Source organism: Mustelus asterias, chromosome 11, assembly GCF_964213995.1.
Source record: "Mustelus asterias chromosome 11, sMusAst1.hap1.1, whole genome shotgun sequence".
NCBI lineage: Eukaryota > Metazoa > Chordata > Chondrichthyes > Carcharhiniformes > Triakidae > Mustelus > Mustelus asterias.
The window spans coordinates 11928942-11943497 of NC_135811.1; the positions used below are offsets into that span (position 1 = coordinate 11928942).

General features: G+C 40.6%; 2 protein-coding genes across 7 annotated transcripts in view; one reads left to right on the forward strand and one right to left on the reverse strand.

Annotated features, from left to right (window-relative positions):
- The window catches only part of LOC144500377 (uncharacterized), a 417466-nt gene that overhangs the window by 172515 nt on the left and 230395 nt on the right, over window positions 1-14556 (forward strand). The window lies entirely within an intron of this gene.
- The window catches only part of sufu (suppressor of fused homolog (Drosophila)), a 138385-nt gene that overhangs the window by 108009 nt on the left and 15820 nt on the right, over window positions 1-14556 (reverse strand). For all 6 annotated transcript variants that reach the window (XM_078223127.1, XM_078223128.1, XM_078223130.1 and 3 more), the window contains one exon: window positions 12708-12842. In XM_078223127.1, the coding sequence (XP_078079253.1) occupies window positions 12708-12842 (135 nt within the window). The remainder of the gene's footprint in view (window positions 1-12707; window positions 12843-14556) is intronic.

Here is a 14556-nt window from a genome sequence, read left to right on the forward strand (position 1 = left end):
ACATGTGTTGCGGAAGAGACTCCCATAATGCTTCTAAAATTAGAAGATTTTCTGAAATAATTTTCTGAAATTTTCCTAACTTATAAGTTACTATTTTGCGATGGGAAGACACAAGACAACTTAACTGATAGCTCCTAAGGCCATAGATATATACTTCCTTAAAACATCCTTCAGCATACAAGCTTAATTCTAAAGTACATAATTACTACTTCATGAAAGTAAGATGAAGAATGAGTAAAAATAAAATAAATTGAAAAGGGAAAAGGATGGTTGGTTCTTCTCTCACACCTTTGGGTTTTAATTTGGGGAAGAACTCATCATTTTGGGCCTGGCTTCATAGCATAGCAGTACAATAGAAAAGACCAGAATCTTCCAGCTGGCCAAATTAGATGGACAAATATTAAAGATGACACTTCCTTGCCTGAAATTTCTAATTCTAATAACAGAGCAAGGGTGGGAGATAGGACAATTAAGCAGAAGACATAGTATAGGAAAATAATTAGAACTGAAAAGGAAAAATTTGTACAACATGAGAAAAAAGTAAAAACATACCTTAGATAATGTAACTTCAGAACATGTAATTGCCCCAATGATTTCTACTTTTTTTTTTAATTCTCTCCACTTTTTTTAAAGAAAGCTCTCTATCCTGTTTGTCTCATCCAGGCTCTTTGCATCACCTAACCCATCTTTTTGTCTGACTGGCTGGCTCAGAATGACACCATGGAGAATTCTAGATTGGTTTCTGAAAAAGGGAAATCATCATTTAAATGTGAAGCTTCCAGTTCAACAAAGCATAGCATTTTAAAATTCAATGAAATAAATGGGTGGCATGGAGGCACTGTGGTTAGCGGGTTCAATTCCCAGCTTGGGTCACTGTGCGGAGTCTGCACATTCTCCCCGTGACTGTGTGGGTTTCCTCTGGTTGTTCTGGTTTTCTCCCACAGTCTGAAAGACGTGCTGGTTAGGTGCATTGGCCATGCTAAATTCTCCCTCAATGTCCCCAAACTGGCGCTGGAGCATGGCTACTAGGGCGTTTTCACAGTAACTTCATTGCAGTGTTAATGTAAGCCTATTTGTGACTAATAAATAAACTTTACTTTAACTTTATTGGATGCAAAGTACTAATGGAATAGGGTCTGCACTAAGTTGGTCATGGAACTTCTTTTAAGGAAGAAAAAATGCTTTCAACAAAAGGTGACATATCTATCATAGGGGCGGCACGGTAGCACAGTGGTTAGCACTGCTGCTTCACAGCTCCAGGGACCTGGGTTCGATTCCCGGCTTGGGTCACTGTCTGTGTGGAGTTTGCACATTCTCCTCGTGTCTGTGTGGGTTTCCTCCGGGTGCTCCGGTTTCCTCCCACAGTCCAAAGATGTGCGGGTTAGGTTGATTGGCCATGCTAAAATTGCCCCTTAGTGTCCTGGGATGCGTAGATTAGAGGGATTAGTGGGTAAAATATGTAGGGATTTGGGGGTAGGGCCTGGGTGGGATTGTGGTCGGTGCAGACTCAATGGGCCGAATGACCTCTTTCTGTACTGTAGGGTTTCTATGATTTCTATGATTTATTCCAAGGCTGCCACCATGATCCCAGTTTTGAGTTTCCACAACAATTCCTCTGATATCTCAAAGGATAACTGCACTCGATGTGGCTTGAATCATTCAATTCTTGATCTGGGATTAGTTTATTGATCTTTCTGGCATCCAACAGTTGTATCCTAAAGCAGTAGATAGAATCCCTACAGTGCAAAAGGAGGCCACTTGGCCCATCAAGTTTTCACTGACCATAATCCCAATAGCATAATCCCACCCAGGCTCTATTCCGGTAACCACACTTATTTACCCCGCTAATACTAGGGTCAATTTAGCATGGCCGATCAACCTAACCCGCACATCTTTGGACTATGGGAGGAAACCAGAGCACCTGGGAGGAAACACATGCATACACAGGGAGAATGTACAAACTGGAGACAGTGACCCGAGGCCAGAATTGAACCCGGGTCCCTGGTGCGGTGAGGCAGCAGTGCTAACCATTGTACCGCCAGATAAACACAGGGTCCCTAGTCCTCTGGATCATGGACAAATGGTCTCAGCTGCAAAGTGCAAATGCATAGTCACAAATAAAAGCAAAATCCTGCAGATGCTAGAAATCTGAAAGAACAGAAAATGCTAGAACTCAGAAGTCTGTCAGCAGTCCAGAAGGGTCAATGGACTCAAAACGTTAACTGTGTTTCTCTCTCCACAGATGCTGCCAGACCTGCTGAGTTTATTCAGCATTTTCTGCAAAGACACAATCTGTGTCAAACACAGGAAACCTCTCCACATTGACAACAGATGATTTTTGTAACTTAGGCTCCAAACTTTCCAGGGTGAGTTAGTGATTTCAGGACAAGGGACTGAAAAAAAAAAGTGCTTGCCACACATCAATCAGACTCATATACTGTACATTACCCTACAAGTTTGGACAGTACCAAAAATTGTATAGTTCAAAATGGAGAGTGATCAAGTTACTTCAGATACATGACAGTATTCTCCAAATGTTAGAACAGATATGAATAAGAAACAGAAACAGCAACAGGGGATCACTGGTGTTTAACACAATTCAAATATGGCGGAAGAAAAAAAACGTGATAAATCACTGAAATAAGCCTACATGCCATTTTGGTAGGGTTGGAGGTGAGTGCAGGGAGAAATGGAGGAAAGCAAAAAATAAATCCAATCCAACTTTAGTAAATGATGATTACAAGAACAAGTTAAGAAAACTGCAAGCTCTTACATAAATAACAAGTTGGCTTTAAATCTGAGAAAATAAAAAGTACACGAACCAGCAATGTTTTATGCCTTAAAGTGGAACTTCTCACTCAAGAGCTTGGTTTGATCCTACATTCTATTGCAGTCAGGGCCTGTCACACTCAGCAACGTTACTATTATATAAAAACAGACTTACAGTGGGTAGCAGCAGGAGTGTAAGTTATATTTTCAAAACACCAGTTGTGTTAAAAGGGTAATTTTGCAAACCTTCTCACTACAAATACTGAATAAATAATTTCTAGATTTAACTAGAAAATTACAGGTATGCATCAATAAAACAAAACATTTATGCATTTCATAGTGCAAAAAATAAATACTATTGTGGCATACTATTGTGCAGAACACAAAATGCCTAAGTAACAAGATCTAAACACTGCCAAATTAATATTTTGTTTTTTCATTTAATCCTGCACACGCAATTACATTTCTAATTCCTAGAGCGAAACATAAAAGTTTAACTGATTTTTAGGGTTTGCGGTTGGTCCGTAACATATTTGAATTCTGGCCAGAATTCTGCAGCTTTCTTGTATTCATTCATGGGACATGGGTGCTGTTGGCTATCCAGCATTTATTGCCCATCCCTAGTTGCCTGAGGGCAGTTAGAGTCAACCACATTGCTGTGGGCTCTGGAGTCACATGTAGACCAGACTGGCAGATTTCCTTCCCTAAAAGGACATTAGGGAACCAGGTTGGTTTCTCTGACAATCGACAATGGTTTCATGGTCATCAGTAGATTCTTAATTCCAGATTTTTTTAAATTGAACTCAAATTCCACCATCTGCCATGGTGGGATTCAAACCCGGGTCCCCAGAACATTAGCTGAGTTTCTGGATTAATAGTCTAGCGATAATACTACTAGGTCACTGGGGGCCCTTTTAAAGTAGGAAGGATTTTGAGTTCAGTTTTTAAGTTAAATTCATTTACATTGGAGATAAGCCACTGGGCTGAACAGGGCGGCACGGTAGCACAGTGGTTAGCACTGCTGCTTCACAGCTCCAGGGACCTGGGTTCGATTCCCGGCTTTGGTCACTGTGTGGAGTTTGCACATTCTCCCCGTGTCTGCCTGGGTTTCCTCCGGGTGCTCTGGTTCCCTCCCACAGTCCAAAGATGTGCGGGTTAGTTTGATTGGCCACGCTAAAAAATTGCCCTTCGTGTCCTGAGTAGGTTAGAGGGATTAGTGGGTAAATATGTAGGGATATGGGGGTAGGGCCTGGGTGGGATTGTGGTCGGTGCAAACTCGATGGGCCGAATGGCCTCTTTCTGTGCTGTAGGGTTTCTATGATCTCTCAACTCTACCAGAGAATAGTTGTACAGGACAAGGGGGCTGCAAAGAGCCAGACTTCCCAATGAACCAGGTAAAGTCCAAACAACCAGAGAATTGGGACAAAAAGAATCTCTTAGGAAGACTGAAGTTAAGAGAACAGAGACCAAGAAATTGCACAAGATACTGGTTAGGAGAATTCAAGGGAAAGGCAGATCAAGTGTTCTGAGTTCATCATAGAAACCCTACAGTGCAGGAGGCGGCCATTCGGCCCATCGAGTCTGCACCGACCACAGTCCCACCCAGGCCCTACCCCCACATATTTTACCCACTAATCCCTCTAACCTACGCATCCCAGGGCTCTAAGGGGCAATTTTTTTTTTTTAACCTGGCCAATCAACCTAACCCGCACATCTTTGGACTGTGGGAGGAAACTGGAGCACCCGGAGGAAACCCACGCAGACACGAGGAGAATGTGCAAACTCCACACAGGCAGTGACCCGAGCCGGGAATCGAACCCGGGACCCTGGAGCTGTGAAGCAGCAGTGCTAACCACTGTGCTACCGTGCCGTTAAAGAGAGAGCTGCAGTAACTAGATTTAAAGTGGAAAAGCAGACTTCAGACGCAAGTCAAAAGTCTGCTGCCATCTTAATACAGTCTGGGAATCGATAGTTAAAGCAGTTGTGAAACAATCAAGAGAAAGAAATCCTGAAGGGGAGATGTAAAACCTGGATGTTGGATTCTTCATTAAAAGCTTGGTTTGAAAGAGTAGTTTAGAAAACCTGGAGAGGATTTTTTAATACAACCAGCTTAGAGAAAGCACTGTTTAAAAAAAGATATGAAATAGTGCCGTTTTGAAAGCGGAATTTGAAGTCACTCATATGGAAGCTGGAGTTCAGTGAGACAAGGTGGTATAAGAATCATCTGGGGGATTTTGAGGAGAAATCCAGACCTTCACTTGGGTTCAGAGTGGGGTGGGTGCCTGTCTTACCACAGCCAGCCTGTGTGTTGCTGAGACCATTATTGCCTAAGATATACTTTGTAACCCGTGTTAACCTTAAAACCTGTGTATATTTATGAAGCTAATGGGGGAGTAAAAGGGTGTTGTGTTACAATAAAACTTTTCATGTTTAATAAATGTTTTTTTTCTGGTTATTAAAAACTAATTAGTATTCCTATGACTCTGTTCATCCACATATTCTAAAAAAAATAAAACATGACAATCTTTTGAGCCAGGGTTCCATTCCGGGATGTTTCCGTCCAGTTATACTACCTGGGATCGTAACAGCGATGCATTTTCCCCTAATGAGAAGTGAATTTTCTTCTAACAGCTGTTATGGACTTCTACTCTGCTAGCCAAAACACAGCTTTTTCTTCTAATGTCGTTATTTTCAATCAGGGAAACATTTGGTGATGATCACCACATGCATCATGATACACCATTAACAAGTTTGTCACTCTGAAATAAAACAGTTTCCACATGGTATTCAATATGATTAAAAAGTTTGCAAGGCAGATGTGTTTCCAACAAAGCAACTGAAAAGAGACACTAAGCAGGTTCACATTCTTAGATGTACAGAATAGACACAATACTGCAATCAGTATGAAAGGCCCAAAGTTTATTTAAAGAGAGTTCTGGGGATTTTCTTCATTTACCAGAATCCTGGAGTTAAAGCCAACACCAAAATAGACCTTAAACTGCAACTATTAAGCTTTACCATTTTTTTTGAAAAATAAAAATGTAAAGTCAAAATAATCGACAATCTGACATCGTCCTGGTCAATGAGCCTGCTATATATGGGCAAATTACAGAATATTTAAATCCATTTTCAAAAACTATTTGGTCTAATGATGACACACAAGCAAGATTTAAACGTATTCAAAGTTTCGGTAGGGGAACATGTGGCAAATAGTGACCACAATTCTGTTAGCTTTAGGATAGTGATGGAAAAGGATGAGTGGTGTCCCATGGGTAAGGTGTTGGATTGGGGGAAGGCTAACTTTAGTGGGATTAGGCAGAAATTGGCAGCTCTTGATTGGGAGAGGCTGTTTGAGGGTAAATCCACATCTGGCATGTGGGAGTCTTTTAAGGAACAGTTGTTAGGGCTGCAGGACAGGCATGTGCCTGTAAAAAAGGATAGGAAGGGTAGGATTCGAGAACCGTGGATAACCAGGGAAATTGAGGGACTGGTCAAAAAGAAAAGAGAGGCGTATGTTAGGTCCAGGCAGCTAAAAACGGAGGGAGCTCTGGAGGAGTACAAAGAAAGTAGGAAAGAACTCAAACGGGGAATTAGAAGGGCAAAAAGGGGTCACGAAATGTTCTTGGCAGACAGGATTAAGGAGAATCCCAAGGCATTTTATTCATACGTTAGGAACAAAAGGGTTGTCAGGGAAAAAATCGGACCTCTCAGGGACAAAAGTGGGGAATTATGCTTGGAGCCCAAAGAAGTAGGGGAGATCCTAAATGAATACTTTGCGTCGGTATTCACAAAGGAAAGGGATGTGTTGACTGGGAGTGTCTCGGAGGGGAGTGTTGAACCGTTAGAGAAAATCTCCATTACAAAGGAGGTAGTGTTAGGTTTGTTAGAGAATATAAAGACTGACAAATCCCCAAGGCCTGATGGAATCTATCCAAGGCTGCTCAGGGAGATGAGAGATGAAATCGCTGGGCCTCTGACGCAAACCTTTGTCTCGTCACTGGACGCAGGTGAGGTCCCAGAGGATTGGAGGATAGCTAATGTGGTCCCGTTATTTAAGAAGGGTAGGAAGGATAACCCGGGTAATTATAGGCCGGTGAGCTTGACGTCCGTGGTGGGGAAGTTGTTGGAGAAGATTCTTAGAGATAGGATGTATGCGCATTTAGAAAGGAATAAACTCATTAACGATAGTCAGCATGGTTTTGTGAGAGGGAGGTCATGCCTCACTAACCTGGTGGAGTTTTTTGAAGAAGTGACCAAAATGGTTGACGAGGGAAGGGCCGTGGATGTCGTCTGTATGGACTTTAGTAAAGCGTTTGACAAAGTCCCTCATGGTAGGCTGGTGAAAAAGGTTGGATCTCATGGGATAAAGGGGGAGGTGGCTAGATGGGTGGAGAACTGGCTTGGTCACAGAAGACAGAGGGTGGTAGTGGAAGGGTCTTTTTCCGGCTGGAGGCCTGTGACTAGTGGTGTTCCGCAGGGCTCTGTATTGGGACCTCTGCTGTTTGTGATTTATATAAATGATCTGGAAGAAGGTGCAACTGGGGTGATCAGTAAGTTTGCGGACGACACAAAATTGGCAGGACTTGCAGATAGTGAGGAGCATTGTCAGAAGCTACAGAAGGATATAGATAGGCTGGAAATTTGGACAAAGAAATGGCAGATGGAGTTCAATCCTGATAAATGCGAAGTGATGCATTTTGGTAGAAATAATGTAGGGAGGAGCTATACGATAAATGGCAGAACCATAAAGGGTGTAGATACGCAGAGGGACCTGGGTGTGCAAGTCCACAGATCCTTGAAAGTGACGTCACAGGTGGAGAAGGTGGTGAAGAAGGCATATGGCATGCTTGCCTTTATAGGACGGGGCATAGAGTATAAAAGTTGGGGTCTGATGTTGCAGATGTACAGAACGTTGGTTCGGCCGCATTTGGAATACTGCGTCCAGTTCTGGTCGCCACACTACCAGAAGGACGTGGAGGCTTTGGAGAGAGTACAGAGGAGGTTTACCAGGATGTTGCCTGGTATGGAGGGGCTTAGTTATGAGGAGAGATTGGGTAAACTGGGGTTGTTCTCCCTGGAAAGACGGAGGATGAGGGGAGACTTGATAGAGGTGTATAAAATTATGAAAGGCATAGATAGGGTGAACGGTGAGAAGCTTTTCCCCAGGTCGGTGGTGACGTTCACGAGGGGTCATAGGTTCAAGGTGGGGGGGGGGGGGGGGGGTTAACACAGATATCAGAAGGACATATTTTACACAGAGGGTGGTGGGGGCCTGGAATGCGCTGCCAAGCAAGGTGGTGGAGGCGGACACACTGGGAACGTTTAAGACTTATCTAGACAGCCATATGAACGGAGTGGGAATGGAGGGATACAAAAGAATGGTCTAGTTTGGACCAGGGAGCGGCGCGGGCTTGGAGGGCCGAAGGGCCTGTTCCTGTGCTGTATTGTTCTTTGTTGTTTGTTCTTTGTATTGTTATGTCTTCCAATTATTAGCTTGCCAATGTACAAACACCCTGGAAAAACATAACCCATATTTACAACTCTTCTTTTAGTAAGTAGGAACAAATTGCTGTAAATGTATATTTAACTTGGAACTTAACAATCCAAAACTGCATGCATCTAAATTTGAAACCATGTTATAATCAAAAAAAAAGTTTTAGGTCAATACATACATCACACCCTTAAAAATAAAAGTTGTATTCCACACAATTCAGTTAAGTGGTTTCTCACAATAATTCAGTGCAAAATAGGGGTGTTGTACAGCCCTCCCCAGATCTGGCTCAATATGACAATCACAAAAGACTTCTTCCAACTAGTATTAAAGTTATGCAATTCAATGAATGGTTGGCAGGTCACTGCAATTTTATACTGTAATCAGAACTGAAGTAAACTTCAATTAACCTACTCTGCAGCTACAAAGCCATGAATAATTTGCTTTTCTTCATATAACCTGATGCTTTGTCTGTCTTGAGCAGACTGAGACGACAAAAGTAGGTCAGCTCTAAGCGAGTGTTTAGGTACAATTGAATCTAAGCCAGCTTGCAAATCTCACTGGCAGCCCCAAACAATCCAATTTTTTTTACAAAACCCATGACGCACAGATTTTCTCTCAGATCACAATGTAACTCTGATCAAGTAATATCAATACTTTAAACTCGGATCCCATACGAATCACTATATTTGGATCTAGAAGGATAGGTTCTTAAGGAAGTACAGTCAACTCTGCATTACTCCGTGTCTCAAACAATTATTACTTTCAATAATCAAATAATACACTGCAGATACATAGGAAATAGCTCACAAATAATAAATTACAAAAGACACTGAAGTCACTTTTGAATCAACAGTTCAGTCCTTTCATTCAAAAATCAATCTTAAAAATTCAAAAAAGTTGTAATGTCATAATCTGCGTGTTATCCTTTATCTGCATTACAACAGTGACTAGATTTCAAAAGTGATGTAAAACACTTTGGAAAGACTTTCCTTTCTTGTTTGAGGTATTAATTTTTGAACAGGTCTCTTTAATCAGAGATACTGCAAATAAGTACCCAAATCTGGAACAGGACTGAAAATCAGCTTGAGAATAGGTACATTGCTGGTGAAGAGGCATTGCATCCTTTTCCTTGAAATATCAGAACAGTTTTTTAAAAAAATCCAGACTGACCTTCCCCAGAAATTAATTCATTTCACAGTGCATTATGTGAATCACTGCATTGAGGACATGTCAAAGATGCAAGGGCAACAACATTTAAAATTCAAATTCATATATAGAGACACAGAACAGGTTACATCAATTCAATAAATTACTTCAACAGATAACGCAACAATCATTTACTTGTTGCTTATTTCATCCATTAGCAGCATCTCACATTTAACTCTGACTTTGATTAAATTTTAAAACTAATTCACACAGTGAGCCTAAAACCCTGAAGAAAAGTTAAAAGTTAAAGTTCATTTATAAGTTTATTTATTAGTCACAAGTAGGCTTACATTAACACTGCAATGAAATTACTGTGAAAATCCCCTAGAAATTACTGCAAAACAATATTTAAATACAAAGATACTTCATTTTTAAAAATTAATTTCCTATGGAGTTAAACCATTGTATAAGGTCGCACCTAAATCAAGCATTTGCTGAGCTCTATTTCTGACAATGGTTTCAAGATTGGCATTAAAGGGTAGACTTTAGTGTCTGAAAAGCACAGTCCAACTCGAGCCAACACTGATACTGCAGTGACCTCTTTGCACCTCTTCATTATCCTTTTATATTTTTGCATTAATCTTATGTCGTGGTCAGTATTCCCCAGTTGCTTTCTTCTCTTTGATTTATTTTCTCAGAACTAAATCAAGCACTGTTCATTTTCTTGTCCAGTAAGAAACATGATCTTGAGAATTGCTGAAAAAAGACATTATCAAAGCTTTTTGTCTTGCACTCATCAGGACAGATGCAACAATGTCAAATTTCAAAGGGAGCAACAATTTATATTGCATGAAAAAGGATGCTGATTGGTTGACAAGTCAACTCTGATTGGACAAGGCATTGTCATGGCGAATGCACCAGGAAACTGTTTCCCATGCTTTTGTTTAATTGAATAAAGGCACAATACCTGGACATGTTCCTTTTGCCTGCAGAGGACAGGTCCCTGCTTATGAATAAATGTAGCTAACAAGTGCCAGTGAGCCACATTGCGAGCCCGACTGATAATATTAAATTGGTTGTTAGCGTAATTCTTAGCACATTAGGGATTATTCAGCAAGTGCAGTCAAATCACAGAATCACATCTAATATTACACAGTATGTTCTGATTTTAGTAAGCGCTGGCTGGCTGAGTACATTCAGTACTCTGCTCATTGTGAATAACCGAAGGGATGTGCTATTTGATCCAATCCAACAGTTGGACTGTATCAATGTAACTCACATTGCAATAGCACTGAAATTTTAAACCACATTACTCATTTGCTTCTAAGGCAGAAAGTCTTTTTGGCTTGAGAAAAGCAACCTGTTCGTTGAAAATATTACCCTGTTGCTGCAGCATGAAATGACTAGCTTCACCTGTTGCTCAAATTTTTGAGATATCTTGCCGTTCCAGCATAGACTGGATACTTTTCAAGTTCCAAAATGGCAGCTTTAGGCCCATTTGTGCATATATGCAATGCATATCTAGCAATGATCTGATCATAATAGCCATTGTCCCGCAGAATAGCTTTGATGCATCCTATTTCAGTGTCAAGCTTGCACAGTGAGCTTAGGCATTATTTATCAAATTGCCAAGAGCCAATCTAATAGCACATGGAGCTGCAGGAATCCCAAAGCGTATAATAACAAGTGACTTTGCATATTTCCAATACATGGATGAAATACCTGCTTTATTTGACCCTGCAGCTACATGCAAGAATCTCCTTACAGCTGAATGCGCTCCATCCCCACAGAAACTCACCTCTGAAATGCAGCAATGTAACAATTGAGATAATTGAGAAATCCACTTATAGGTTCTCAACTTCTGTCTACCACAAGCCTACCTTCACTGGTAAATATAAATATTAGAATTCCTATAGCTCCATCCACCATACAATTGACCTCATCAATAATCTCAGAAATAGGTACTAAATCATTTGTTCACCAAGCAAGCTTGACGCCAAAATAACGCATATTAAAGCTCCCTAGCAGGTTAAAGGCTACCGCAATCAGATCACTGATCACTGTGTATACTCTCATATGGGCCTAAGGCCACAACTTTCGGACCGAAGTCTACTCGGGTCGAAGGTATTTCAAATATTTGAGCAACAGGTGAAGCTGCTTGCTTCACACTACTACTATGCAGTACCAACACATTAGTGGTATTTTCCACTAACAGGATGCTTCCATCAAGGGAACATGACTTTCTGCCTACCACACAAATGAGTAATGTGTTATATGAATTTCAGTGCTAGTGCAATGCCAGTTATGTAAGCTGTACATCCCAACCACTAGTGGATCGTATCAAACTGCACATCCCTTCAGTCGCTCGCAATGGACACCGAACTGGCCATACTCAACCAGCCAATGCTTGCAAAATGCAGAATTCTCCAGCTATTCATTCCCCAATGCTGCTGCCAGCAAGGATGGAGAATTTGGCACTCCATTCACCAGAGAATTCTGCTGGTGAGTCCCACCCAATGCCGAATGTTAGATGTGATTCTGTAATTGTACAGCACGTGCTAAACAATTCCTAGTGTGCTAAGAATGACACTAACATAGAATTGCCATAGTGTAGGAGGAGGCCATTTGGTTCATCGAGTCTGCATCTACTCTTCAGCAGCACCAGTAACCCCATGTATTTACCCCGCTGGTCCCCCAACCTACATATTTTTGGGACACTAAGGGGCAATTTAGCATGGCCAGTCACCTAATCTGCACATCTTTGAACTGTGGGAGGAAACTGGAGCACCCGGAGTAAACTCACACAGACAGAGGAAGGACGTACAAACTCTGCACAGACAGTCACCCAAGGCTCAAATCAAACCCAAGTCCCTGCTGCTGTGAGGCATCTGTACTAACCACTGCACCACCGTGCTGCCCAATTTAAGATCATCAGTCAGACTCGCATATGTAGGGATGTATCATCTGCAGGCACAAAGAACACATCCAGGCATCGTGCCTTTTTAAAAAATTAAACTAAAGCATGGGAACAACAGTTAACTGTTTCCTGTTGCGCTCCTTATGGTTTCCTGTCTCTACCAGAGTTCACATGCCAACCAATCATTTTCATGCAGTATAAATTGTTGTTCCCTTTACTACAGGTATTTTCTTGCAAGTTACCCTGATGAGTACGAAACAAAAATCTTCAAAATCATGTCTCCTTTTTTCAGCAATATGCAAGTATTGTACTACCAAACAAATAATGTTCCCTTTATTTTAGGAATTCCAGCATTTGAGATTTTTCTTTTATGGTACTTACTCATGAACTCTATTGTCACCATACAAGTCACTCAATCCAAAACTGACATAATGCCAGTGCTCTGGAACGTCCTGTGTTGGGTTTCCTGGATTTCTATACATGCTAATGTAGTCCAGTGGATCTGGTCCTCCCAGCCTTCAAAGAAAGAGAAAAAAAACTGAGAATGGCTTTTATAGCAGACACAATTTTCAAGTATAAATGCTTATTGATTGCTCACGTGAGATGGCATGATAGGTGGGGGTGGGAAGGAGCAGGGCACGGAGGAGAAACAGACAACCAAAACAAAGACACATTTGGGGTGAGAAAAAAAACATTTAAGATAAGGTTATGCCTAGTCAGGCAAATTTTAACCAATCATAGTATTTTCTACAGCAATAAAATATCATTAATCTAATCACTTCATTTAGTCTATAACAGATTTAGTAAAATGTACCTTACACTCGGTTCACAACGTAAGGAAAATGAGAACAAAATCTGGTCCAGAAGAACTTATTTTAATAGATTATTTTGCATAACATAGACTACAGGAAGAAATAGATGTAATAGAATAATCAGTTTCCTGTAGATAAATTTTCAATCCAGTAGCACCTAATTAAATGCCATCATGATACCAAAAGACAAAACAGAAATTCAACATTGAGGGACGGGGGAACGGAGTATAAAAGCTTGGGCCTACCATTGAACATCTCAAGCCACACAAAATATCACATTAATTTATATATGTATTAAACTGCAGCTAACAAACTTTGCTGTTCTGATCTAGAACACAGTCCACCACTTTGACAACCACGTTAACAACAATCTTTTCCAAACCTTCAGCAGGACAAATCAGTTACCAAATAATAAATACGAATTCCCTGGGTTTCATAGGCCAGAGAAAAAGAGGTCAAAGGTATTGGTTGGGAACATGCCACAGAGGCTTCAACTATCCTCGCTAAATAAGAACTTCAAAATTAAAGTGGTAAGAGTTTCAGATGAGGAGGCTGTCTGGAAGAGAAATAACTTCTGCAGAACTTTGATACTTCTAAACTAAACTGAATTTTTTAATTGCGTAGAATGCTCAGAAACAGCAGGTCAAATACACTCAACTGATCATTTCAACTGGATTACTGTTGCTTTAGTAAAAGCCTGCAACTCCTTGCTTCAAATAAATTTCATGCCTCATCCCCACATTGTACTCTCATTGCTTGTCATGCACATCAGGTGTTGAAGTGGCAGTTTGAGTTGTCAAACATACAGGTAACAACATTTTCAAGTTTATGATTCTTTTCATCTAGTCCTTGTGTGTTTTTTTAAAAACTCAGGTACAAGTACAAACACATGTTGGACATGAGACCGGTTCCTTACTTTTACAATCATCATTCAAAAAAATCACTCACTACAGAGAAGGCAACTGATGTTTTCTGAGCCATGTGACTTTTATGATCATTTGCTGCATTTCAACTAAATTACAAACGTATAGAAGGGTACAATGTCTTTCCCTGTGATTGAGAAAATGTGGGGCAATAGGCTGCAATGAAGCAAAAGTGTACATGGCAAGCTAATTTTTCTAATTTGTAACATGTACCATGACTATATAAAGATATACTAAAAAGGTAAACATTATTTAATTTTACTAACTGAAACCACTTGTGTTGCTTTACTAATATGGAAATGTATATGAAAAGTAGTTCCTTGGCAATTTTACAAATTGTCTAAAAATAGACTGCAATTAATCTTTCTTATGATTTGATATTACATTATGCATAAGGGCAAATCATCCTGTACCAATCTTGCATAGACAACCTCTTTTTCACTAACTACACCCCTATCAAATGTTTACTTTGGTATTTTCAGCTAATACCAAAGT